The sequence below is a fragment of the Raphanus sativus genome, chromosome 9, assembly GCF_000801105.2.
Source record: "Raphanus sativus cultivar WK10039 chromosome 9, ASM80110v3, whole genome shotgun sequence".
In the NCBI taxonomy this organism is placed as follows: Eukaryota; Viridiplantae; Streptophyta; class Magnoliopsida; order Brassicales; family Brassicaceae; genus Raphanus; species Raphanus sativus.
The window spans coordinates 25,726,554-25,742,686 of NC_079519.1; the positions used below are offsets into that span (position 1 = coordinate 25,726,554).

At 38.2% G+C, this 16,133-nt stretch overlaps 2 protein-coding genes across 4 annotated transcripts; one reads left to right on the forward strand and one right to left on the reverse strand.

Moving 5' to 3' along the window:
* Nucleotides 1-10,887: 10,887 nt before the first annotated feature.
* On the forward strand, nucleotides 10,888-13,654 carry LOC108828473 (calmodulin-binding protein 60 C). The gene is made up of 7 exons (XM_018602181.2): nucleotides 10,888-10,962; nucleotides 11,070-11,210; nucleotides 11,378-12,012; nucleotides 12,083-12,243; nucleotides 12,319-12,516; nucleotides 12,594-12,774; nucleotides 12,843-13,654. Exons 2-7 carry the CDS (start codon nucleotides 11,095-11,097, stop codon nucleotides 13,394-13,396), a joined length of 1,845 nt encoding a protein of 614 aa, XP_018457683.1. The 5' UTR covers nucleotides 10,888-10,962; nucleotides 11,070-11,094; the 3' UTR covers nucleotides 13,397-13,654.
* A 1,021-nt stretch (nucleotides 13,655-14,675) lies between these two features.
* Nucleotides 14,676-15,931, reverse strand: LOC108825903 (uncharacterized). 3 transcript variants are annotated; one of them, XM_056994534.1, is made up of 2 exons: nucleotides 15,545-15,931; nucleotides 14,676-15,310 (listed from the first exon to the last, which is right to left on the reverse strand). In XM_056994534.1, exons 1-2 carry the CDS (start codon nucleotides 15,659-15,661, stop codon nucleotides 14,846-14,848), a joined length of 582 nt encoding a protein of 193 aa, XP_056850514.1. In that variant the 5' UTR covers nucleotides 15,662-15,931; the 3' UTR covers nucleotides 14,676-14,845. The 3 variants fall into 3 exon arrangements, with proteins under 3 accessions (XP_056850514.1, XP_056850515.1, XP_056850513.1); XM_056994535.1 differs by having other exon boundaries at nucleotides 14,676-15,096; nucleotides 15,545-15,930; XM_056994533.1 differs by having other exon boundaries at nucleotides 14,676-15,318; nucleotides 15,545-15,928.
* Between the last annotated feature and the right edge of the window lie 202 nt (nucleotides 15,932-16,133).

The following is a 16,133-nucleotide window of genomic DNA, read 5'->3' on the forward strand; positions in this document are numbered from 1 at the left end:
GCTCTTATTAGAAATCGCCTTGTAAACCCTATTACAAACTATGCTTAATCAGCTTTACACGTCTAGTGTTACACCCTAACACACGCCACTGAACAATTTCTAAGCAACCCAACCTTATGTCTCTCCTCCGTCAAGTACTTCAGCCACTGCTTCAGCACGACTCAGAACACCTCCAAAAGCTTCTCTTTCTATAAGATCAGCTTCCGTGTCTCTGTCTCTCTACAGACGACCCATAGCTATCTTATATAGTTCTTCACGTTCCCGAAACACTAGTCTCAAAGGAACCACAATATGGACATCTTCCATATCAATAAGTGCAACTTTCCTTTTCTTGGAATGCACTTATTCCTCTTCCTTTAAATCATAAACTTGCTCCCCAAGTTTATTCCTCTTTGCCTTTTCTTCAAGATACTCTCTTGCTCTCCAAGTCTACACGACTCCAGCTCAGCATCTTGACCCCACATGGTCTTCACCACTCACTACGACGTCTGCTTCAGCAACTACGTCAGCGACTACTTCAGGACGGACATCTTTACATCAACAATCTCCCCCTTTTAGCTTTGTGTGCCGATCAAGCACAACCTTCTTCTGGTTCAACAACCACGTTCCCCACCTGGAAACTTCCACGCTTAATGTGCTCTTCTCCCCCACGAGATGTGCACCACACCATGCTTTTCTCTCCCATGAGACAAGCATCATCTACTTCAGGACGTCCCTCACTATGCTCTTCTCCCCCATGAGATATGCACTCCTTGGACCAGAACGTCACCATTCTCCCCCTGCTTGATTGCATACTAAGCTAAAACAGATGCTTAGATGTTAAGCCTTACAGACAAACCCGTCTGCTACTACATGCGTAATCATGATACAGCCTCTGCTGCAGCGGAATAGATTACCAGTACTGCATAACGATCTGACGCACTTGTCGAGTTACCTCTCGACCCACTTCTGTTGAGGACCAGGTTTCCTTAATGCGTCGTCTCCTTGACCATGAGCCTCTTCTCAACCACCCCGAGTGCCCTCTGCACTCGTTGCTATAGCGTTGGAGTGATTTCGCTATCACCCTCCTGAGGATCCTCTCGCATCACTTCCTTACGCACTTCGATCTCCTTTCCCTTTGTGCTATGGACAACACCGTATCCTACCTCCAGACTTGATGCTTCTTGATCTTCCTTAAGACCACTTCTACCAGAGCTGCATCCATCTTCTGATGTCTTCTCCTTGATCTCATCAAGTAAGCCACTCTTGGCTACAGACACCTCTTCAACCCTCTTGGGTTTAGTGAACGTCTTGTTCACCCTCTTGGCTATGTTTCTACTCTTCTCACGAGCAAAACACTCCATCTTCTTGTGTCCAACCTTCCCACAGAACCAGCAGCACATCCGATGTTGCTTCTTTTTTGGCCTGACACAGTTGCTGATACACCGATCAGCCTCCTTCCTCGTACCAGCTGCACACCCATGCTTCAGACCCTCATGTCTGGACTTCATGTTGCTGCACTGATGAACTACCTTCGGCTTGTTACTCACAGCTCCGCGTTGTAGTACTTCCTGCCGCACTCCTTGTCGTACGTCCCGACGCACTTCCTGACAAGTCTCTTTGGCTCCACCTTTTGATGTGCTTCCACGCACAAAATGTGACAGCCCCTTCTGTACTTCCTTAGTACCCTCAGTTCCTCGATATCCCAGACCCCAGTTCACCTTGGCTGGTTGTCCCATCGAGAGTATCTTATCCAACTCTTTGGATCCACTGTTAAGCATCCTGATCTGTTTGTGATTGTCAGCCAAATCACGTTCCAGCATCCTTGCTCTCTCTCGTTCTCCAGTAGCAACTTCTCTCAGGTTGCTAACCTCCTTCTCCAGAGACTCATTCTTCTCATGTACAAAAGCAAGTTCTTCAGTAAGATCTTCATACTGCTCACGACTCTGCACCAGATCGTGTTGCAACCTCAGATTCTCGTTCTTGAGATTCAACAACTTGTTGAGCATCACGTGATAGTCCTCAGAGTCTGTAATGACATCTGAATCCGAGGATTCACTAGATCCCTCCTTGCGTGCACCAAACGCAACCATATTCTTCACTACCTTTTCATCTTCTTCAGACTCTGACTCATCAGACGACTGAGATGAAACTCTTTTACCCTTCCTTGAGTTTGGACATTCACGCCGTGTGTGTCCAACACCTCTACACTCAGAGCACTTGATCTCTCTTCGTTGTACCAACGGACAGTTAGCCCTTATATGACCAACTCCTTCACACTCGTAGCACTTGAGACCTTCTCTTCTTCTGCTACTGTCACGATCACCTCCCTGGCGACCAACCTGATTCCTCCCACCTGAGAAATTCATCCTCTTACCAAAATTCCTAGCCAACATGCCCACGGCATCTTCAAGCTTCTGAATTTTCTCTACATCCTTGTCAACGACAAAGGCTATACTCCCTGGCGTACCTCCTGATGTAGACACCGAGCCACTGCCTGTCTCCATCTCTTCCGCCTTCAGCATACCCACAACCTTGTCAAACTTGAGCTCATCCGTGTTTGCAGTCATATTTAGGACCGCCTTCTGAGCTCCAAACCTTGCTGGAAGACAGCGTAGCAACTTCTTCACCAGCTTCTTCTCCTTGTACTTCTTTCCAAGTACACATGCTTCATGCGCCATAGCACTGAGTTTGGCACTGAAGCTCGCCACCGTATCCGCATCTGACCACTTCAGATTCTCAAACTGCGACCCAAGATGATCCAGACGTGTCCTATTGACACTATCATCTCCTTCAAACGAATTCAGCAGGATCTCCCACGCCTCTTTAGCTGAAGTACTCCCCTGAATCAGCTGGAACTGCTCTACTTCAAAAGCTCCGAAAATCGTCGAAAGCGCCTTTGCATTAAATTTTGATGCATTGCGCTCTACCTCTGACCAATCCTCCTTTGGCTTAGGCTTCTTCCCATCTGCTGTGACTATGGTAGGCTCCTCCCAACCAGTCTCCACAGCTGTCCACGCATCTTCATTGATTCCTCGAATCAACTGCTTCATGCGAGCCTTCCAATGACCATACTGGTCCGCATTCAACACGATTGCCTTCTACACAGAAATAACCGTGTCCATCTTCACCTCTAGGATCACACCAGTAACTTAGGTGACCCGCTCTGATACCACTTGTTAGTGCAAAGACGACACAAACAATAGTAATGCAGAAGGTAAATCAAGAGAGACAATACACACACAAACACCAATTGCTCTTATTAGAAATCGCCTTGTAAACCCTATTACAAGCTATGCTTAATCAGCTTTACACGTCTAGTGTTACACCCTAACACACGCCACTGAACAATTTCTAAGCAACCCTAGCTTATGTCTCTTCTCCGTCAAGTACTTCAGCCACTGCTTCAGCACGACCCAGAACACCTCCAGGAGCTTCTCTCTCTCTATAAGATCAGCCTCCGTGTCTCTGTCTCTCTACAGACGACCCATAGCTATCTTATATAGTTCTCCACGTTCCCGAAATCCTAGTCTCCAATGAACCACAATATGGACATCTTCCATATCAATAAGTGCAACTTTCCTTTTCTTGGAATGCACTTATTCATCTTCCTTTAAGTCATAAACTTGCTCTCCAAATTTATTCCTCTTTGCCTTTTCTTCAAGATACTCTCTTGCTCTCCAAGTCTACACGACTCCAGCTCAACATCTTGACCCCACATGGTCTTCACCACTCACTACGACGTCTGCTTCAGTAACTACGTCAGCGACTACTTCAGGGCGGACATCTTTACATCAACACAGACGGCTTTTTATATAGATAGATCCGCCATCTCCAGACGGCTTTTTGTATAGATAGATAGATATTGTTGAATTTTTCCACTCATCGATCCATCGAAATGCGACGCAAGAAGCAGCGGTCTACAGAGTCCTCATTTTTGAAACAGCTCTAAGGACGAAGAAGTTGTGGAGATCTCTGATTCTGTAACCTCATTCTCCTTCCTCTTCTCGAGATCTCGCTCATCATGGTACGGTCTCTTATTCTTCTTATGATTTGAATCAGCTTTAAAATTTAACTCTGATATTGGATTACAGATTGTAGACTTTTAGTTCGTTTACAAAAAAATTGTCTCCTTGATTGTTCTGTATGTTGCTTGATTGTCAACTAAGTCTTATTGTTGTGTCTATTTTAACATAGAAAGTTTAAATCTCGGATAACATTTTTCTGTAGCTGTATTTGATAGAAATTTGTTTGTAATATGTGTTTCTGATGCTAAAAAAGATTATTTTTGTTGTTTATCTGTATTTAGATAGAGGACATTATATGGCTCAAGGTTTGAGTATTGTTGGGTACTTCCACGCCAACGAAAGATTCAGTGATGTGGAGTTCTCTGGTGTGGCTAAAAACCTCGATGATCACTATTTTTCTTCTGAACCGATTCTTTTAATAAAAATTGTTTATCCTTTACACTCAAATACAACAGTTAATTGAAGCACTAACTAGGTAACCATCTTATACTCTTTTTTTCCTTTTATTTTTGAACAACAAAAGGCTTGGAGCCGTATCAAAGGGTAAAAATCGAAGCTATGTTATGAAGGTTGGTATTTCTAACGAGGACACGGTTTTAGACAGCTTGGATAATAAATTGAGAAATTAGCCTATTAAGTAAGTGAATGTATGTATCAAGGTCAATCTACACCAATTTATTTTTTTTGATAAGGAATCTACACCAATTTCTGCTGATGTTATTTAGTTTTGCTACGGTTAATATGTCGAAAATTCCATTTTTATTCGTTTATTAATACTTTTAGTCTATATTACATGATAACTTTGTGTGAGAGTGGTTTGAACATATGGAGAAACAAGCTAATCTTAAAAAAAGCCATCGGCCAATGTAGTTTTGTCATATTGCATTCATCTGAATCTTGAGAAATGCAAAAACATCACGAATTTTCTCAGATTATATGGATGATGTCTTCAAATAAGATATATATATATATATTTTTTTTTTGACAACATATATATATACGAACGAAATGAAGTGCTTTCTGTCTTTTCTAACCTAAAAGCAATTTTTTCCAACAAATACTAGAAACCCTAAATAATATATACTTCAAATGATTTTTTTTATAATAGATGATCTTATTCTATTAAAACAGCACTATAATCTATTGATTTATGTATGGTCCAACTATTTTAATAGAATAAATTGAAAAAAAATATTAATCATTTTTAAAAATATTATACAAAGAAAAACATAATAAATATTATACAAAGAAAAACATAATATAACTAAAAACACTTGCAAATATAAAAATTAAGTTTCTAAAAATATGTTGGTGTTGGTGTTGATTGACACCAAGGAGGTGTCGTTCAACACTCTTTCAAAATATTGACTCTTACTTTTTTTTTTTGCACAACTATAAAGACTCCTTGATCTTTATAATACTCCAAAACATTCCTACACCTAAAAACATCCTAAAACACACTTGAAACATAAATATAAAGAATCTATAAAACTTATACTATGGTTCAAAATTGGTAAAAATTATAGTAAATCTTGTGCATGGTTAGAATATGCTACCTAAAAGGCATTACAAAGAGAACAACGACGTTATTGACATAAGAAAAGGGATAACAAATGCTATTGATCCCAGTGTGTGTAATCTAAGTTTCGGGCTCAGATGTTCCGCAATAAAGTTGCTTAAGAGCCTTTGCATATGAAGTACACATGACTCTTTTTGAGCCAAAACTGACCAAAGTTGGACTTGCGGTCCTATCATAATTATCTATATTTATATATAATTGAGTTTACTCACTCCTAAGCCTATCCACGTAGGATTCCAGACTGGAAACTCCCCTCTTATAATTTCGCCACGTGTCGTTTTAAGTTATACGGTGTCGTTTGGTTTCATTACGTAGGGACGGGCAGGTTTCCTTGGTTTTTGTTACAGTAACATTTAGGTTTTATTGGGCTACAATAATCTTTATTTAGGCCTGTTACAGAAGAAAGAAAAAAACTAATCATGCTACTTACATTCAACAATGAGGTTGTCGGCATCTTCTGTTCGTCATGCTCATCAACGTCTCATTCATCTCCAACAATGGAGTTTAGAGAGAGCTATTTTAGACGAATCGTGATGAGAATTACCCAGATGAGAAATATTGGTGTCGTTTCATCTCTGGTTCTTCTCCCCAGGAACGTTAGGCGAGGAATTGATTGCCTCTCATTAACTACCTTCTCAACTCCTTCGCCCTACTACAATCAGATTTCACATACAATGCATCCCCCCCCACCCCCTTCAAGGCGGTGCATCTTTGCTATAAAAGGTTAGTCTACGAACCTCAAACATCATCTTCACAAATCTAAATAACATTTTGAATTTTTTTCCCAGTCGAATGGCGTCGTCTCAAGGCGGATTCGTAAGCACACGTGAATCTGATAGAAGGTGTGTTGGGGGATGGATTTGAAGGGTACGTGAGCTTGGTGACAGAGAAGATGCTGGAATTGAATGGGCAGAAGTTGATCATTATCGTTGGTGGTGCTAATATGAGAGGGTGGCCTGAGAAGATGATCGATGATGAGCTTGAGATCGTGAGGGATGCTGGTGTTGTGCAGCTTCAAAGAGAGATCTCAGACTCCACGAACATTCAAGTTGCTAAGTTTTGTATCAAGTTTGTAACTTTATTGATTCCAATCTTGATGTCACTCAAAGGATGCAGCTTAATAATTTAATAGTGTCTTTGAAAAGATGTAGCATTTGGAAATGGAATTTAGATTGATCATATACTATTTGAATCATCATGATGAGATTGCTAATGTAACATTATGTTGAGTAGACTTCTCTAAGTATAGGTTGGTGGTGGATGTGTTGCAGGCTGTGAAGAGCAGCAGTTGATCCAGTCGTCTTGAAGTGAGAGGAATGGATACCCCAGTCAATAATGAGCTATTGGATTCAGTGGACATCTTGCAACATAATGACTGCGCTATGTCGCTTGACCGGAATGCCTACTGAAACGTTTTTAACAGATTAGCCAAACTATTGTAAAGTGTCTGTTGTAAAAGTTTTCCAGTTCTTTTCATATATGTCACCGTAATGAGTTCCGGTCACAACCTAGCCGTTTCAACATAATGCATAAATATCAAGATTAGAAAAATAGTTATCTACGTTTTTTGAGTTTAAGTTTTCTTTTTCTTGCGAGTGAATGATTTATGTTTTGGTTTTCTTTGCACAGTGTAAGGAAGTTTATGTGTATGTAGTATGTACATGATGATGGCATCACGAAGTCCCTATTCTCAATTTGTTTTTTAATAAACCATTAGGAACATTCTTAGTAACTCTGTTGACACTCTGCACGTTCTAAACTTTACAACATCCCGCAGGCTCTCTCCACATTAACGATTTTGTGATGAAAAAGTAACTGCTCAAAATGGGACTACGACACACCATTAACTTGCAACACATCTTTTCCAGAAACATTACAGATCATAATGGGCCACAAGTTACACAAGGATATTATACAAAGTCTCATCTCATCTGCACATCTTTTCTCAGTAGATGTCACACGATTATATAAAAAATTAGATGTCACAAAATATATATCAATCCCTTTCTTTTCAGTAACTTTGAGAAAATACAAATTAAGCCTTTTTCTTTTTCTTGGATTCCCTTGAGCTTTTATGAATCCTAGATCGTTGTACATATATATCATCAAAAGTAATAGAGAACTTTGTTAAGGAGACTTACTACACCCAACAAAGAAGAATAATAGAGAGAGAGAACAAGTGATAAAATGTTGCCAAGTTAAATATAATTACAATATTGTTTTTGAATTGATTCTCATGAAACTTGCGCTTTATTTTGTCACTAAGCTCAAGTTAAAGAAATTAACAAAATAAAAAATGAAACCATAACGAATGACTAATAAATAATTAAAACAAATATTTTCATAAAAAATAGTTTATTTAAGTTTAAAGATATAAAAATAAAAATGAAAAATATTGACAATACATAATATAATTCTGAAAATAAGTCAACGAACAATAATTTAGTGAAATGCATAATGTAATCTAAAATATATATATAAACTTCCAAAATATCTAAATATCATAACAATATTAATAACAAAAGGAAAGGAAATACATTTGTGATATTGTTTTCACGTTCCATCAAACTCAACTCAGACCGACAGAAAAAATTATATTTTCACAAATATTTTGAACTTTACAAATTGATATGAATATCGATGGAAAAGCACAAGCAGTAAATATACATACTCAAAAAACATTTTATTTTAAAAATTAAAATTATCTAATAAATAATAATAAAATATATCCATATGACTATCACCAATTATCAATACACTTTTAAAGAAGAAAAATGACATCATAACATCGTTTCTTGAACTTTTATATTTAAGCAAATAATTACAAAGTTCTGACTAACCGCTATACACAAAAGTCTATAAAGAAAACATATAATAGTGGATAGATCAATTAAAACAAAGGATACATCATCTTAATTAAAATAATAATTATCTTATTCAAAGAAACACAATTATGTAATTATGTAATTTAGTCAAGCTCACCTACTTTATCTCTCAATATTGTAACATGTTTATATAAAAAGATCACATATCAATGATGTTTCATAAAAACAGATAACTGATCTTTCAAAACTTAAAACAAAAAATATGATCTGAATACTTAACTACGTCGGAATTCCGCGCGGGCTCGCCCTAGTGATTCTATATATTTCGACCCTCGTTTGAAAGAAAGCATCCACTAGATGTATAGCCATAGTTTTGTTTGGGGTCGATAGTCATATTAATTTTGTACTGGCGGAAATTAACATTATAAAAGTTGTACGAGGACCAAAAACGGATTTTAATAAACAGCTTATATCTGAGTCTGGTCATTGATTTAGGGTTTTAGTGTTTTGAGTTTGAGAGAGCACTAAAGTTCAAAGGATTATGACCCAACCTATCGTAAGTTCTCTGTTGTTTCGACTCCTCTCGGTTCCTTGACTCAGTTTTTGCTTTGTTTTTTTCCGGTGGCGGCTACAGAACTTGATTTTTAAGTTTCTTCAAAGCTTAAGCTCCTTCATCTTTCTCCCTATATTCTGAGTTTTGCCAAGGATTTTCTTGGGTTTAGCTTGATTCGTTTTGTCTATATGATGGCAGAAAGCTAGGATCCAGATTTGGCTGTTCGAGCAGAGAAAGATTTGAGGATTGAAGGAAGAATTACAGTAAGTTTATTATGTATTCGCCTCTGTATTGCTATACATTTACTTTTCTCGAGTTAAGGTTCAAGCTGACTCTCTGCTGATTCAGAGAAACATGAAGTTTGTGATGGTAACATTCTCATTGGTTAGAAACTTGGAGTTGCATACTTGACGTTGGATGTTCTTTGTTTCAATTAGTATTACTATACTTGTGGGTGTTGGTTGACGCTTTTTTTAGGTCCATGTTATAATCAGGAGAAATTTCAGATTTGTGATTATGACATTCTCATTGATTTCCTTGTTACAGTTATCTCTTCTTTTTGCAGGGTTTTGACGAATACATGAACCTAGTGTTGGATGAAGCTGAGGAAGTGAGCATCAAGAAGAACACCAGGAAGCCACTTGGTGAGGACTCAATTCTTTTGATATCAAGTTTCTCCATTGATTTTTTTGCTTGTGGATCAGTAACCTCTGTGTAAATGATTAGTAGGCCTTGTGCTAAAGATAAAATTGTTCTACCTTATGTTGTTGTATAATTAAAAATTAGGACCTAAACTATTTTTTTTATCAAACCAGAACCCTAACTTCATATAGAAAATTGTCAAAAAATAAAGGACCTAGTGCAAATGCACCATGAGCACATGTTCTAAGCCGGCACTGTAAACAGGAAGGATTTTACTTAAAGGAGACAACATAACTCTCATGATGAAAACGTAAGTAATCACAGTCTTTTCTACTCTGTCCTTTCTCTTTATGATATCTGTAACAATTTGGGTTGTCACTTTCAAAATAAAAAAGTGAAAGCATAATCATCAATTTCTATGTAAACAGGGGAAAGTAATATTTTTATCTCAACACACTCTCTTGAGGATGCTTTCGGTTATCACCAAAGCTTTTGCTAAAGACATGTTGAGTTCAGTTAGCTGACAATGTTTCTTCTCTTCATCGTTGTGTAATATTGTAATGTACCGACTGACAACTTTGAGAAACCTTTGTTGAATCTAATGGATGGTATTCTCTCGTTTGCTGTGATGTGAGTTTCATTACTTAAAAATAAAAATGCACATTTTCTTTTGAATTGAAACTCAAGATTTGCTGCTCTTTTCAATTTATTTTATATTTTACACAAAAACATAAAAAAAGATTATTTTGATTGTATTCCGGTTTGTCTATTGGGTAAACCTAAAGAAGATTGAAGTTAACTATGGCCTAACCAGAATACAATCAAAATAATCTGTTAAATGTTACAAGCAGTGAAGGTTGTAAAAAGATGTGTAAAGTTAAAACACATAAATAAAGAAATCTATGAACATAATCTTTTCCATTGCATTTAGATCTTAATATTCATGTAGTCTATATTATAAAACCACGTTGAATCTTATCCCTGGTGATATGATGATGTGTTTTGTACTTTTGCACTATTATAATCGTGTAAAATATGAAATAATTAGTCTTTTTATATACAAATTCCAAAGTATTAATTTTTATATTCTCAACTTTAGAATAAAGCATGTGCTAAAAATACATACACTGCCGCCGGCCCAACAATGTCAACCAATAAACGGACAACAAAGTGACGGCAATTCAAACTTACGGTGGTCACGCCCGCACCAGATATTTATCTTAATGTACTACAACCAGTCAAAGTAGTCGACTAATCACATACCAAGACAAAGTGCTTCAAGTAAATTAATTAAAGACAGAACATAACCTCCTTTGATTTTCTCTCTCTCTATCCAAACCAAACACCATTTCTGAGGTATTTTCTTTTTTTTGTTCCTCTCTCCCTCTCTCTCTCTCCCTCTCTCTCCTTCAAATTGAATCACAGTTTCTAGATTGGTTAAGTGTCTTGTCTCCTTCTTACAGATCTTCTAGCTTTTAGGGAGAAAAGATGCAGACAAGATATATGGAGAGGACTAATAGTATGAGAGAAAAGAGAAAGCTGGAGGAAGATGATAATAACAATCAGCAGCAGCAGCCTGAGCGTAAAAGACCCGCTCTTGCAAGGTAATAATCAATCTTTGATGCTATGCTTGTCTCAGTTACTTTGTGTTGTGTTCTGAGTCTCAGATTCTCTGCTTTTCAAATCTAGAACTGATTGATTAATTGTGTGAAGCAGAAAGTGTTTGATTATTGAAATTTGAGAAAAGCTGTGATATGTTTCTTGCTTGCAGTGTAATCGTGGAAGCCCTTAAGATGGATAGCTTACAGAGACTCTGCTCGTCTTTGGAACCGATTCTTCGCCGAGTGGTAAGCGAAGAGGTGGAGAGAGCATTAGCGAAGCTAGGCCCTGCGAGAGTTAGCGAAAGGTCTTCTTCTTCTCCTAAACGAATACAAGGCATCGGTGGTAGGAACCTGCAGCTGCAGTTCAGGTCTAGACTCTCTGTTCCTCTGTTCACCGGAGGGAAGGTAGAAGGAGAGCAAGGCGCTGCCATCCACGTTGTGCTCTTAGACGCCGCAACAGGACGTGTGGTGACGGTAGGACCTGAAGCTTCCGCCAAGCTCGATGTCGTTGTGCTTGACGGCGATTTCAACAATGAGGATGAAGAAGGCTGGACTGAAGAAGAGTTCGAGAGCCATTTGGTGAAAGAGCGGCAAGGGAAGAGGCCTCTTCTAACCGGTGACGTGCAGGTGACGTTGAAAGAAGGCGTGGGGACGTTAGGAGAGCTTATCTTTACAGACAACTCGAGTTGGATAAGGTGCAGAAAGTTCAGGCTGGGGTTGAAGGTCTCTTCTGGTTGCTGTGAAGGGATGCGTGTGCGCGAGGCGAAGACAGAAGCTTTCACCGTCAAGGACCACCGTGGAGAGTGTAAGCTTTTCTCTCGCTTTCTTTCTTTCTTTCATTTGAGTCGCATCCTAATGGTTGTTTTTCACCACAGTGTACAAGAAACATTATCCACCTGCTTTGGATGATGAAGTCTGGAGGTTGGAGAAGATTGGTAAAGACGGAGCTTTCCATAAGAAGCTGAACAAAGCAGGGATCTACAATGTTAAAGAGTTTCTACGTCTTATGGTTAAAGACTCTCAGAAGCTAAGGACTGTAAGTGCATCATCTCATCTCATTAGCCATTGTATCTTATCAATATGTTGAAAGATTCTTTTTTTTTTAATTCAGATTCTTGGGAGTGGAATGTCAAACAGGATGTGGGAGACACTTGCAGAGCATTCAAAGACATGTGTCTTGAGTGAAATGCTTTACGTCTATTATCCTGAGGACTCAGTTGGTGCTGTCTTCAACAATATCTATGAGTTTAGTGGTCTTATTTCAGGGAAGCAGTACTATCCTGCTGATTCTCTTTCTGACAACCAAAAGGTTTGTGTTGTTTCTTCTCTCTTACTTGGAAGATAGTAAAAAAGGTTTGATATATTATTATTATTATCTATGTATAGGGTTATGTTGATGCATTGGTGAAGAAAGCTTATGAAAACTGGGATCAGGTTGTTGAGTATGACAGCAAGTCACTGATGAACTTCAACCAAGTTAGCAAGACTGCTGAGTTGGATTACTCAATGCCAGTTTCTGTTACTACAAGCCAACCTTCTACATCTTATTCAGACATAACCGGTGAAGGTGAGTTGATCTTAAATCCTTTTTTTTTTTGTGAAACCGAGTTAACAGTCATTCTTTGGTTTGTACAGCATCAGTGTACAATCAGATTCAGGCTGATACTACCTCTTACATGCACTATGGGAACACTTCATTTGCACCTCAAGACCAGCTAGTTAGCAACACTCATGAGTCACAAGGCATGATGAGTGGCAATGGTGGTGGGAGATTAGCACTAGGTCCACCCCAAAACCAACACTTGGTTCAGCCTCATACTGAGATGAACCCTTTTAATGATTGGTCTAACACGGGAAACAGAGGAGGTGATGGGTTTTTATCAGAGGAAGAGATAAGGGCTAGAAGTAATGAAATGCTTGAGAACGATGATATGCAGCATCTGTTGAGACTCTTTAGCATGAATGGTGGTGGTGGTCCTCAAACTCCGATGAACATGCAGGAAGACGGGTTTGGGTTTCACTCTTTTGGCCAGTCTTCAATGGGTGATTATGGAGAGGAACGTTCACAGTCTGGTAAGCCTGTTGTTGGATGGCTGAAGATCAAAGCAGCTATGAGATGGGGCTTCTTCATCAGGAGGAAAGCTGCTCAGAGACGTGCGCAGATTGTTCAACTCGACGAGGACGAGTAGGTTCAGAAACTAAGAGTTTCCCAGAAGAAGTAAGTAAGTCTTTTGTGGTGGTTTCTTCTTCTTGTGGAGCTTCATTTGTATAGTGTAAGCTTTTCTTCTTTCTCTTCTTGCTTGTGCTTTATATTTAATCTCTACGTTGACCAGTTTATTTTCAAGAAACTACAAACCTGTTGTTGTAATTTATTTTCTCAGTTGTGTGTTATTGTGCTACTTGGGATTTGTTTTTTGGGAAGATTGATGAGACTGGACTCTAATCTCCGCAGAGAATAGAATGAAGAAATAGAGTAATAATTATATGATACACCAATGAGTTGGTATACTGGTTAAAACTCTTGCATTACTTTGGAGAGGATCTCTATAACTAAAACAATAATTTATAAGCTGTAGGAAAAATGTACATCTAGAATAAATACATTTAAAGCAAAAATTACACAGAGAAATGTTTATAGCACAAAATTCAAAGTTACATTCCAACCAATCACCTTCTATATATTTTTCTTATATCATTTCTACATTACCAAATATTGATATTAACATTTTTATGAAAAACACAATACCTTTTTATTATTTATTAAGCTTTTTTCTTTTGTATATAACAATAACTAAAAACAGAACATTAGTTTTTCAGAATATATTATATAGAGTATAATACCTCTATTGACGAACAGAATATATTTCCAAGATAGTTTTTGAATACTATATTATATTGACAGCGTTTTCGACAATGATGGCAGATGGGTCGGCTGAGACGGTTGTTAGGGATGATCTCAACCTTGCGTCCGTAGAATGTATATAGCTCACGTCCTTCCTTCAGATAAATGTCATTTCCTAGTACACATTCGGTATGGAATGTGACTCTACACTCACCGCATGTGTAGTATCCTTTCTTCGGATCTGTTGTCTCCTCACAAATTTGGCACCAACAAGGACCACTAGCAATTTTCTCATAAGAAAGAGTGAGCATATGCTCATCATGCTCATACTTAACCTTGTAAGGAAGACTGGCACAACGACAGCACAAAACAAAGTCACGTTCAATACAGTTTAAACTTATCATTTTTAAACTTCCACATGTGGAACATTTTTGATAAGATTTTCGTTGATAGAATAAGAAGAAAGGATGTGGATGAGATGGATGATCGACCAGTTGTGATAAGGAGGCACATCTTACGTCCAGATTGTAATCCAAACACCCTTCGCCACACGTGTATCCGAAACCGGACGAGTAGCGATAGCAAAATCGACAATAAAAAGAGCTTGATCCTATTACTAGAATTAATCGGTGGCGATGTTCAATATGTTTTATACGAGGAAGATTTGCACATGTTTCATGAAGAACAAAATCACATTCCATACATGTATAAACATTACCATCATAAAGAGGAAGTATGCACGCTTGACAGTATTGTTGTTTTGCATCAAAAACTCCTTCAATATCTTCAATAAGTCTCATGCGATGGTTCGCATGCCTAAAATGTCGTATAATCCCATCATCCATCTTCTCAAACGACGGCTTAATATTGTCATCTTCCAGCTCTGCTTGGCCCTTGAGTTCTTTACCAGCCCATACATCGAGCAAAGTAGCACAGTTAGTGTGCACTGCATAGGCGCAATTCTTTGTGCAAGAATATGATCCATAGTTTTCATCCATCTTTCGGCGACAAACTCCGCAAAACCAAGAATTTCCGAAAGGAAGAGAACTGGTAAAAGAAAGACGGTGGTTGTGACAAGATATTCGTATGACGTGTGGCAAGTTGATACATCTTCTATGGACAATAAAATCACATTGAAGACAAGAGTAGAAGCAACTTTTGGTATCATCAGATGCACAAACATCGCAAGTAAGTGGTGCTTTTCTTGGAAAGTAATGGAGGGTATGCTCATGCCTTTCTGGATTATGTATAGTGGAAAACTCTGGTTTTCTTGCACAAAGAGGATCCATAAAAAGATCAGATATAGAAGAATGATAAACTAGAACGTAGATTTCTAACCCACAAGAAAGACATTCCCGTCTAGTACCCCTATCATATTTGAGAAGCTGAAGAGGATATTTTGGGTGGTAAGAGGAAGTGAATATAGGAGGAGACTCAACACATTCTTTGTGGTAATAGCTAATACACTCTTTGCAATAATAAAAATAGGTGGTACCAATTTTATAACTTCTACAAGCCCAGCAGTACTGGTCGCTTCGTTCGCCTTCTTTATTGTTGCATCCAAGAACCGGTTGGAGATGGTGAGAATTTGAAGTGTTCTCGTATTGAACATCAGAGATGTAAGAATTGTCGATGATGAAATAAGTTGTCTCCCCAACGGTTTTCTTTGGGAACCAATAGTCTGCTTTGTTTTTTACGACAAGGCATATGAAAGAAGGAGGACGGTAGTCGAGGGAACTCATGAATGCTATATTGAAAATAGTTTTGATGGTTAGATAGATGTTGAGAGTTTATGATTGAGCTGCTACAACTAACCTATTTATTCAATCTATATATAAGACCAGCAATGGAGACAACTTGTAACTTTATTTACTTTTATTGGTAAGGCAAATTCCTCATCCAAAAGCCAAGTATTTATACTATCCTTATATGCTATATGACGCAAAGTAATAATAAAATATCGTTTAGGAGCAATTCTATATTCCTATCTTAACTATTGCACTCTCTGTCACGGTTTAAGAATAAAACAAAGTCTACGGTTTGGAAGATCCACGCGCATTGTGTGCGTGTAGAAGATTGGACAA